This window comes from Argentina anserina, chromosome 6 (genome assembly GCF_933775445.1).
Source record: "Argentina anserina chromosome 6, drPotAnse1.1, whole genome shotgun sequence".
Classification (NCBI taxonomy): domain Eukaryota; kingdom Viridiplantae; phylum Streptophyta; class Magnoliopsida; order Rosales; family Rosaceae; genus Argentina; species Argentina anserina.
Genome location: NC_065877.1, coordinates 24,563,331 through 24,575,018, shown reverse-complemented (window position 1 = coordinate 24,575,018; position 11,688 = coordinate 24,563,331). Strand labels below are relative to the sequence as shown.

The window sequence follows — 11,688 nt, the reverse complement described above, 5'->3', positions numbered from 1 at the left end:
AGTTACCGATCAGGGGGAGTTGTTTTGCAGACTTCAAGGGGAATCTATACCACATGTTATCTTCAATTATAGTTGGTGTGTTGTGTTATTTTTCCCTTTGACCAAACTTTTTATTTTACCCAAGAGGTTTTTATTTTGCTTGGCAAGGTTTTTACCAAGGCAACGGTTATGACTATGACACATTAGAATCGCGATACAAGGGGGAGTGTTGTAGGAGAATTATCTCCGTAATCTTCAGGTGTATCTTGTCCTAATTAATATTTATTAGTCTAAGTAAGGAATGATATATAATCTCTGAATCTCCGTAATCTTCAGGTGTATCTTGTCCTAATTATAAATGAATGATATAAATACTACATTTATCAATGAATAAAGATGATGCTCTCCCTATTATGATGTGTATTACTATCACAACCCCGAAATTTCGAATGATAAAAATTCGAATTCGAAGCCATGAAAACTCTAAAACAATCTCAAATATATTGAAATCATTTTGTAGTAACAGTGTATCGAAACTGAGTTCACAGTACGACTCAGTTGATTGAATAATACATAACCAGTTTACACCTCATTATTATAACAAATGGAAATGTAAAATTTCACTCAATCCTTACCACAACAGAAGAAAAAAATCTTCAGAGTAAGCCATTTGAATATGCTAATCCCCACCTGCAAAACTATCTCCTACACTATCGAATTGGTGCACCGGGATTGTAAACACAAACCCGGTAAGCTTTTCAGCATGTATGAGTAAACCAACAGTATAACATCGCATACAAAGGAAATATGACAGATAACATTTAAAGAAAAAGGTACTCATGAGACACTGAACCACCCATCTGGTTGCCCAATATTTTTTAAAATATGTGTACTCATGAGACATTGGGCAACCCATCTGTTACCCTATATCATTTAAAAGCATGGGTACTTATGAGACCCATGTACCCATCTGTTACCCCTCATGCAGTACACTGACAGACACTCTGCAACCCATCTGTTACTAAATATCAAACCAAAACATAGGTACTTATGAGACCCAGGCAACCCATCTGTTACCTCTCATGCAATACACCCACAGATAGACTAGAGCTCTAACTGATCGTAACTAACACCCGGCCAAGGCTTGGTTCCGATTACTGCCAACAACGTCCGAAGACCAGAAAATATTTTAACAACACTCAATGTTAAAACCACGTACAATATAACAATCAACACATATTTTTGTACTACAACTAAGTGACTCTTGCACAACAATATAAATATAGTCACCACAATATAATCACATTTGGAAATAAAAACCGTAACATTATATAATATAGCAACCCATATATATGTATCGTATTTACTATTTTTGTACACATACACAACCTATTATATTATATGGGTTTACACAGTTCACTCTTTTTAAGAAATCGTAAATATGAGTCACCACCAAGGGTAGACTTGTCATAGTGAGATTTACTCACCTTATTTCATGTGAGCAACTTTCACGACACTAAGAACGATTCCCTCACTCGATTTTTCAGTCACCTAATAACATGATAAAATGCTTAGAAAACGATACGTAAAATCTCAGATGACGATTCATTATAGCTGAACACTGTTAACAAAACACTGGTCATTAATTACCGTTCAGAAAACAATGTTCACCAATTACTGTTCACGTGCCACCGCAGACGTCCGCGCATGGGGCTCACGTGCCACCCTATTGCAGCCGCGCCACCCACAATAGCCGCGTGTAGGACTCACACGCCGCCCAAACAGGCGCGCGTGACCTCACACGCAGCCCCCAAAATCCCGCAATTTCTCCTCCTACACCGTTCTAGGTTGATAGTCTAGCCCCTGCCGCTCTCACCTACTCCCATGCGCCGCCACAGACGGCGACACGCGCACCACCACTAGCTCCGCCTAAACCTCCTCAAATCAACAAATTCCCAACATCAAAAACGTAGATCACAAGGTGGAGATCGTAACCATACCTTCAATTTGCCCCAAGTCAACCGGAATTGCCGCCACAAGATCCCAGATTTTGATTAGGGACTTCTTAAACACATATGGGTGACCTGGAATGTCAAGACGTAGAAAGCGTCCTGCTGGATCGCCGCCGCAAGATCCCGGATTTTGATTTGAAGATCGGAGCTGAAGCGGCTCGATTCGATCTCACCGCTGGTGGAATTGCGCCTAGGAGGAGGAATGATGACTCACCATCGTAGCGTTGAGCTCCAGTGTCGCCGGGCACAAGTGCTCCCTCACGGAGGTGGCTGAGATACGGCTCGAGGTGGTTCGCCACTACCACAGATCGACGTGGCTCTGCCGTGCGGTCACAAAGACACCGGTGGTGTCGTGCACAGTGGCCAGAGGAGGGAGATCTCCGGTGATGAAATCGGCGACGGAGTGAGGGTCGGGGGAGAGGAGAGAGAAGCTCGGGAAATTTTATGTTTTTTTTTGGACAGTTTTCAAAAAAAAAAGTCATTTTATAGCATTTTAAAATCGAAAACCAACTTTCGTTAATAATAACTTTTACATACTGACATCTGATTAAGGTCTGACACGTGTCCACGAACTCGTATCGACGAGCTCTATAACTTTCATGAAGGAAGTTTTCAAAGATGAGTGACGAAATAAAAATCGACTCTCGAGCCACAGAAAACGTAACGTTTTTGAATTTAATTTCTGAAATCAGTTTCGTGTCACCTGAACAAGAAGGCGTAAAAAATGTGATTTTACTCCAATTATTAAACTTAATAATCTATAAGAATTATACGAATTAAACTCGAAAATTCAGAATATTACAATTACATTACAGAAGAACAGTGAAACCATTGACACTAAAAAAACGCTTCCAATTATAGTAGTAGAGATTAACAATAACTTTGGCTTTTCATTTACAGTTGTGAATTGCTGCAGAAGAGAAGCATATCTTACGGAATTTTGGCATTCCTGCATTACAAACCCGGATAATGGATTTGGCTCCGATGAAACGTGACATCGACGACCTCATATCCCAATTTTCCGCCGCCGCTTCAACTCGCTTCGCTGACATGAAGCAAGTATGGCTCTCCAAAAAGTTCTCCTACATCTACAACGCCCGTCCCACTTGCATTAACTCCCTCGCCCTCTTCATGCAGTCCCTCTACTCCCACTCAATCGGGCATCTAGTCTCTTCAGATTCCTTGTCACGCAGACTCGGCGGCCTCTACTGCCTCTACTGCCTCTATGAGACTCAGCCCTTCAAGCCGCCTTTCAAAATCTACCTATCTCTGGAAGAGCTCAAGAAGCTCCGGAACCTCGTGGCGGACGCGAAGGCTGAGCGCGTGGCGGCCGCGAGCGCGGTGGTGAAACGGATGCTGGAGAAGAAGGTGTTTCTGTTCGGGTGCGTGGAGACGAACGAGGGGCTGAAGGGGAAGGTGGATCAGCTGAGGGAGCTGGAGAACGCGAGGATTCGGACGGCGTGTGAGAAGCTGTTTGGGGATGGGAGGATTGAGGAGTTTAGTCACATGGATTTGGGGGTGGAGGTTGATTTGGGGAAGGTGAGGCAGATGTGTGGGGAGTATGCGGAGTTGAAGAGGGTTGCGGCGGAGGAGGGTGGGGATGAGGAGATGAAGGGGGCTGAGGGAGGAGGGAAGGAGTTGGTTGGGGATGTGTTGGGGAAGATTGTCAAGGAGTGGGATGAGCAGAGGGGAGTGTTTTATCGGGAGACGGGGTTGAGTCGGAAAATGTATGGAGAGGAGGAGCAGAGGCAGCAGGGAGAAGAGGAGGGAGAGGACGACAGTTTCGACAAGGAGCTCGAGCAGATGCTCTCTGCAATCTGAAGATTTTTTAGTTTTGTTGTTACTTGGTGGATAATGATCTTTTGGTTTAGGCTTGATTAATAGGACTTGGTTTTTTCACACTTTGATGGCGTCCTATCATGGTTTCAGTCTTTTGTTAGACAATGTTAATTTGTCTTAGGTTGCCATTCTAGTGGATATCGATATCATATAGCAAGGAGTAACAATGGGTTGAAATGCAGTGAAATCTATTGTTTAGAATTTGGTTTAGATGCTTTTGAGTTTCTGAGTTCATTCTTGTTCTTCCACAGGTTTATCCTGCTCATAAGTGGAAAAGTAAGCATATGTTTGTGAAGCAGTGCTGAATATGGCAGTCTGAAATGATGAGGTATGCGTAGTTCAATCAAATGTGTAATTGAGAAAAAGAAATAGAATTCTTTATTAAACAGCCTAAATGTTTTGATGCAAAACATTGCTACGATATTCTTAAGATTACTCATTCAGACCTTTGTAGGTTGTGGAGCCCATATTTCCAGTAATGTTCCAACAAACAAAAGCAACTAGTTTTATGTGGATAAAAAGGTTAACGGCCTCTCAACTCGTTGTTGTCTTTATGATCTTTGTTATGTTTTTATCACATGTGGATAGTCCATCTTTTTGCTTGTGAAATAAGAGGATAGCCGTTTTGCTTTTGGAATCCGCTTCTATATCCTTGTATTCGTTAAAGTAAAATTAATCTTTATTCATCTGTAAAATGTTTCTTAAGATTTTCAAACCATTGGAACACCTGTAGAATCCCCGCGTAATGTAAATTAGATCAATTAGGCAAAAGGAAGGATTAGAAGCTGGTCGGTTACAAATCTTTCTATAAAAACAATAATTTGTTGGTTAGCTTATGAGATTCCATTAGATCCGATCATTTATAGCAGCTAGTTGATGGCGACTGGCGAGTCTTTCATGTATTTTTACTTGTCAAGGGTCAGCTTGATCCACTTTGTTGAAGTCTTTAGCAAGCTCTTTATGTTACTGGTAAAAATGTTCTAACCATTAATTGGGCTTTTCAAGTGAGTCAATTGAGTATTCATTTTGGCACATCTTGGCCGAGGGTGCAAACTTTTGCTGAAATAAGTTGCATATAACTTCTTTGCTTTTTATACTTATTAGGTGATCAGTAAATATAATGTTTGAGAAAATGATGACATGCATTGGAACAGCAGGGAGTAAAACCTTCAGTTGATTGAAACCTGCTTGTAGGTCAGATCACTGGATGTCCAATTGAACTATGATGTGGAAGTCATTCTACTTTTGTCTAGGCCATGGCGGCTAAAATGTAGAAATAATGCTGCATAAAAGATTTGTTGCAATGGAATACCATAGGAACAGTAGATAGAAACATGTGTAATATTAGCAGAATAGAAAGTTTAGGCGTAATAGAAAGGAATGCTGTTATTGGGGTGGATCTGATCAAACCTATTTCCTTTTTCGTTTGACTTATAAATTGATCTATAAGCATCAGTAAAATAAGGAGCATACCCGGAAAGTGATTCCAATAGCAGTAGAGACAGACTACCGCTTTTAGCTGAAGAAACTATTTTCTGATGAACAACCAGAACGGTACGGATAGTACCAGTAGCATCCTTTCCTTTTCCCAACTAGTTAGGGGAGCTGTGACCAGGGCCTTAAATCACCAAACCCATACCGAGATGCCCTAAACCCTGATGATAATGAGATCAGTACTGATAGCACCAATAGCATCCTTTCCTGTTCCTTTCTAGTAAGGGGAGTTGTCACCATGGCCTATGATACCAAGATGCCCTTATCATGTGTGTGTGTGTCTCTCTCTCAGGTTTGGTCTGTAGCCTTGCTACCTGGATTCACTCTTAGTTTAGTAAGTCTGAGCTCCCTGTTCTTTTCTTTGTTCTTTCCTCATCAGGAATATATCAGGCCTATCCTATTGTAGTAGCTAGTGGCTGGGTAGTTCTTTTATTTGGCATTCCTAGTTAGGAAGCAATGCATCGAGAATCCAGAGGCAAGTCAGTATCGTATCTCTTTCTACAGATAGACTCTCCGGAGAGGAAGGGTTAAATGATAATGATCCCTCTTATGTGAAAGTCAAATATTAGTTATGAAAGATCAGCCAAGAGAAGCTTTGCAACTGCATGATTTCTTTAGTGAAGCAGCTCTGAATGGGAAGCGGCTTCCGTTTTTCTTTCATTCTGAGTCGTAGGGATTTTGTGTGAATGTGTACTGGTAATTTCAGTTATTAATGCATGAAGGCATGTTGTTTTGCATGTTGACTGCTTGGTTAGTGCCTCCTGTGGTTTTGTCACAGACGATGGATATTTTACTATGTAAGAGTGTAACAAAGTAGTTGTTTGCATTCTAGATTCTGGCATCTCAGCTTTTGTATCTTTTAGAAAGTAAATTAGGCTAAACATCTGTAAATTGGATTCTTGTGGCATATATACCTCAACCAATTCTGGAGGACACCTGTTGACCTACTATAAGTATAAGTGTCTAACAAAGTGCTTTGTTCCTATAGGAAATAATTGATTTGGGGTAAGTGGAGGAGATGCGGCCGGGATTTGTTAAATGGGTGACCTAGAGGGAGGTTCAGAAGCCACTAGGGGTGTCAAGGAAGGTGATCCTGAATCACCTATCTTCGACTCTTATGGTGGATGTGTCTTAATAACATTGATGAAGAGCATAAGAATTGAGATTGATTGAAGGTTTTTGTTCAAGTGGAGGAATTTGATATTTGGAATTTGCTGATGATATCTTCAAATGAGAACCTTTTTCTTGAAATGAATTGGAGATGGTAGGTTCTCTTGTATGATGCCCTCCAGATCTTGAGGAGATTTCAGTCTCCTCTTTGATCCCTGCCTGCTATAGGTCTATACCTCAATCTCTGATTTTCACTTGTTTTCGTTGGGGTAATACAGAAGGATGCTTTGAGGCATGCAGATATGTCTTTAATAGGAATTTACAGACCAAAGATTCACCTGCTTTCTGGAGTTGTCTTCATCTTTTTGAGTTTAAGAAGTTTAAAGTGGAGGGAGATGCTCAAGGTTTAATATAGAACCCAGCAAGTGCTACTGTTGATTTCAGTGTGGAAAGAGTTCTGTTGATAGTATAAGACAATTGAAGTTGATAGTGTTGAGTGTCACTTTCCATATGGATTGTAGCACGGTGCAGCAGAATTTACATGGCTCTCCTTTCATCTTACCTTGCAGAAAAGTTTTCCGAAGAGCTTCAGGGCTCAGCACCTGTTTATAGCTCACCAGAATATTCTATCTGCCAAAAGTTCATCAGTTACCATGTAGCTTTGGCAACCTTGGCTCTCTATCTTTCTATTTATTGATCCTCCAGTGTAATTATTGATGTGCGTCTTTGATGTCCTTTTGAATTGCTACCTTGTCCTAGACTCCTAGTGCGTAAAATATATATATCTTGTATCTACTGAAAACATATTAGGACGCATTAGGTTTTTTTTCATCCCTAATTGTTTTCAGCTTTAGTTATGGATTTTTGTTGATTTGGTGTGTCTATGAAGATGCTTAGATACATGTCTTGTATGCTAAACCAAGCCTTCACTTAGTACTTGGACTTGAATAATGTTATGCTGCTGGTGAGTGAAGATGATTTACTGTCCTACGGTCCATCACTAGAAAATGTACATTTTTGGGACTTGCTTGTATTTAACATATGGGATTAAGCAATGCTTGCAGTATATGTACAAGTGTACAACATTGATCGGTACTTGGTCCCTTTTGTAAGGATTTCTGCACATTTGTATGTTGGAAACTAATAGAACAAAAGCATTCATCACACCATTCACACCCATTTGATGGTCCTCTGAACCAAACTAAGCTACAAGAGAAAGGAATCGTTGTCATGCCTGTTACTAATAATCATGAGATAATCGTTAATATTAATGATGTCACAGTAGAGAAGGGTTGATTTGAACAAAATATGACTTGAGGAGCAAGGCTGGGAGTCCTGGGAGGGTTGATATCAACAGAAATCTCCGTAGTGTTCAAGTGTCTATTAAACCCTTTAGTTCACAAACTCTAAACTCAGGGATGATCTAAACTCTAAATAAGCACTTTAGTTCACAAATCTATTAAACTCTTGAGAATCAAGTTGCAGTATATCTGTTTCTGCTGTAAATTCTTCATTCTGTAGATTATTTCTTCTGTTATATCAGGAAATTTTTTCCAAACTTACCTAAATAAAAGTGTATGACGTCAGTCAATCCTAGAGATTTCTGAATATCAGATCCTCAAATGCTGTAACTGCAATCACTTTAATTTGTATTTATCATTTGCTGCAACTTTTCTGAAGTTATATAGTTTCAGATAAGAGCTTTTGTACTTAATACCTTCTATATGAACTCACTTGCAAGATTCTCGAGTTGTTTATTGATTAGTAAGAAGTGATAGATCCAAATGGAGACTCTTTTCATTGGATTGATATGGTGACTTGGGATGATTCTGAGACTACTACTCGAATTTATTGTTATGTACATACAGAAAACCTCCTTCCTTTTAATTATCTCTATTTTTATTGAATAATATAGTCAATTTTGCATGGCACTACTTGAGGTAGCTTTTCACCTGAAGGCCTATGCCACTATTCCATCCACCTTTCAATTCTCAACTGCCTCTCAAGATTAGATAGGAAGTTAATAAACTTTTCATGTTTGATCTTATGAGCTATTGTTAATTGTGCTAACATTGAGTTGCAAGAATGAAAGTTGTGGCATCCTTCTTTGACTCAATTCCCAATGAGGCTGCGTCCCAAGGAGAATGGTCTTTTGGCGTGTTGTCGGACCATACTAGTCTGCAGACATTGCGTCTCGTAGTAAGCTGCTTGATGGCTGGAATTTATAACTAAATAAGCCTTAGGGGGATGTACATTACTATATTGGAAGATGTTCATTGATTGTTCTGAGTAAGCTCGAGTTAAGTGAATGATAGATAGTCTTGAAGTTTGCGAAGAATTGTTAGACCCTATTAAATAATATGATGTATGGTGAAAGGTAAAAGTAGGTCATTCAGCTGTATTCCTTTAATCTTACTGGAATATGAGTGTGTCAGTAAGTATGATTCCAGGGTGGCTTAATCATGTTCGTAGTCAAGTAGTGATTGTTTATTCAAATTGCTCTTGTTGTTAATTGTGTTCGGGAAGTGCTAAAACGTCCAATATGGTTACTTTGTTATCCTTCATGTACTATTCATCTGTTTGAGAAGATATGGCTGTATGTTTATATGATTCTTCTCTTTTTCCACAGACATACTACTATTAAACTTGGTAAATAGTTTCTTCAGAATAACTAATCACTCTTTATTTTGATTACCAGTACATCAGCTGTTTGTATGATGAACAAGAAACTGTAGTTGAAAGAATAGTAGGCTGGAACATATGAGCTGGAGCTCAAACCTTATAGATGAAAACCGAGTAATTTTTTCTGTATTATGAGTATGATGCCATACTCTCTTTTTTTGCAACTCAACTTTTTCATTTTTTCTGAACAAGTTAAACATTCTTCTTGAAAACCTGATCATACTGGTCTCTTGTTTGTTTGTATGTATTTGACCCTTCCATTGATCCTGTTGTAGACTGGATCATTTTGGGTACCCCCTACCTCAAATATATTTAAATTTCCTCATGTTTGGGTAACTAGTTTATCATGAAAATAGTAAACATAAGGGAATAATCATTTATGGTGTTCCAGCAATACCTGTTTCACAAGAAAACTAATTTCTATAAATCAGAGGTAAAGGAAAGCAAGCCGATAGGTCTTTCTTGTGGGTCTTTTAGGTTTCTTTTTTTAGTTGTTTTCTTAGATTGATGTTAGAAAGGGGTATGTCGAATATAGAAGCAAAGAGAGATAAAGAATAGGATTACTCCAAACCAAATTAAGATGTACTATTCTTCATTTGTTTTATGATAATCATGTGATTGCTGCAAAATATCTACCTTTCCAAACTACCAATGCAGAAAGGAACCATAGTGAAAGAGAAACAATAACATTATGATTTGATGATTTGAATTGCAGATGAACTTAATCATAATCCATATGGCACCAAAACTTTAATTATAGATAGTGATGTCTCATAATGGTTCTACTGACTTTTTCTTCTTATTTTATTTCATTTCTTTTTTTTATCTTTCTTATAGATTGGTCACTGGTCAGGAACTTCATTATTCATCAAGATTTTCTTATGCTCAACCTAAGTTCAAAGAGTTAATGAAACACAAAAGGAAGTAAAATGATAAATCACAAGCCCAAATTATGAAATTTTCTAGGTGCTAACCTGCATATCAGCAACAATCTCAAGAATACAAGATTAAAGTACTGCATGAAGATCAAATTCACTAAGATAACATGGCACATATGTAATGAAAGCGTAAGGATTTACACTCTTTCCTGACCTTATGCCATAGATCACCATTCACTAAACACAATCTTCTGCATAGGCCCCAGCGTAGCAGTAAAATTCTGAAGTACTTATGTCAAACATTGGAGGACCTGTGTTCATGTAGAGGTTATTCAATATTTCTCTAGTATGCCATAACAGATAAGAGTACCTTAGTAGTCAAGTAAAAGTTTTCCTATACTATACTGTATTCAGAAACGATAAAGATAAAGTCCACAGGAATAGTGTAGCAACTCCAGTTACTTGTTCTGTAGGCTATATATTGATAGTTGTTGTACTATGTATAAACTCATAGTCAAGTCCACATGTAATACTAGTCTGTATAACCACCAAATAGTTTGAAAAAGTGAATTTGAACCCAAATGGGGTAGAGATCAGTCTCTCTCTTTCTTTCCCTTTTTTTTGGGGATAAAATGTTGATACTGTAGTGGAATAATGTGGAACAAGCTGAAAATATAGCAGCAGCAAAACTATATGTTATTACTTCTAAATTATAGGTACTGATCCTATTATTCATCCCCATATGTCCTCCCCCAGATAGCATCAGATTTTTGTAAGAATACTACTGCAAGTGTCAGCATATTAAACAATAAAATAGTAGGATGATGATGGTTCATTTGAAGTTTCTCACTTGTATCTTTCTGCATGAGTTTTTTAATTATCGCATGTTTCCACCTTGGTGGAGGATGCTCAAGTTTCAGCTGAATAATATTTTAATCGCATTTCTTCCATTGTAGTCTGTACTACTTCTTGCTTCTGCAGATTGCCATCATTTCTCTTTAATTTGGACAATTATGCTATAGATGTGTTGAGAATATAAATCTCACATTGGGAATTAGAACCTAGCCTGTGAGTTTATAAGGGTTTGGCCACTCCATCCATTGCCAATTAGTTTTGGATGTGAACCCCAAATCACTTTATCATGGTATCAGAGCGGGTTACCCACGTCCACGTGTGAAGCCCAAATGGCCACACGGACTCTACGTCACCCAAAATGTTATCCACGTGTATGGCTTGAAAATTCGCCACACGTGCGGGGGCGTGTTGAGAATATAAATCTCACATTGGGAATAGAACTTAGCCTGTGAGTTTATAAGGATTTAGGCCACTCCATCCATTGCCAATTGGTTTTGGATGTGAACCCCAGATCATTTTATCAAGATGATCGCTCACTTTTTACATATGTGAATTCCAATTTCAATTTAGGACAATGTCTAGGGCTTCACAATCTGGTTTATGTTGGAGATCTGAAAGAAGACATTCATCAGGTCAGTAGGCATAGTTAGCTAGCTGTAGACTGGCAGATGTTTATCAAATTTTGGCGGAAGCCTAATACTGCAGACCTGTAACCAACCATCTGATATTGATGGTTACCATTATCTGAAGACCAAATTCCGTAATTTTCCACTAGAAATGTCTAGCTAGATTTGTGTTGGTGTAGCTAGTTCTTAACACTCGGCCTGCTTGAAACCATT

At 38.7% G+C, this 11,688-nt stretch overlaps 1 protein-coding gene across 5 annotated transcripts; it reads left to right on the top strand.

Moving 5' to 3' along the window:
* The first annotated feature begins 2,919 nt into the window (after positions 1 to 2,919).
* On the top strand, positions 2,920 to 7,581 carry LOC126797636 (uncharacterized). Of its 5 annotated transcripts, none has more exons than XM_050524313.1 (5): positions 2,920 to 3,050; positions 3,129 to 4,158; positions 4,275 to 4,352; positions 6,313 to 6,588; positions 6,713 to 7,581. In XM_050524313.1, exons 1-2 carry the CDS (start codon positions 2,961 to 2,963, stop codon positions 3,810 to 3,812), a joined length of 774 nt encoding a protein of 257 aa, XP_050380270.1. In that variant the 5' UTR covers positions 2,920 to 2,960; the 3' UTR covers positions 3,813 to 4,158; positions 4,275 to 4,352; positions 6,313 to 6,588; positions 6,713 to 7,581. The 5 variants fall into 5 exon arrangements, with proteins under 5 accessions (XP_050380270.1, XP_050380269.1, XP_050380266.1 ...); XM_050524312.1 differs by having other exon boundaries at positions 2,925 to 3,585; positions 3,619 to 4,158; positions 6,713 to 7,578; XM_050524309.1 differs by having other exon boundaries at positions 2,925 to 4,158; positions 6,713 to 7,578.
* The last annotated feature ends 4,107 nt before the right edge of the window (positions 7,582 to 11,688 follow it).

Bases quoted from the DNA above. Each gene is read 5' to 3' on its own strand.
- LOC126797636 (XM_050524309.1), top strand. From the start codon at position 2,961: ATGGATTTGGCTCCGATGAAACGTGACATCGACGACCTCATATCCCAA.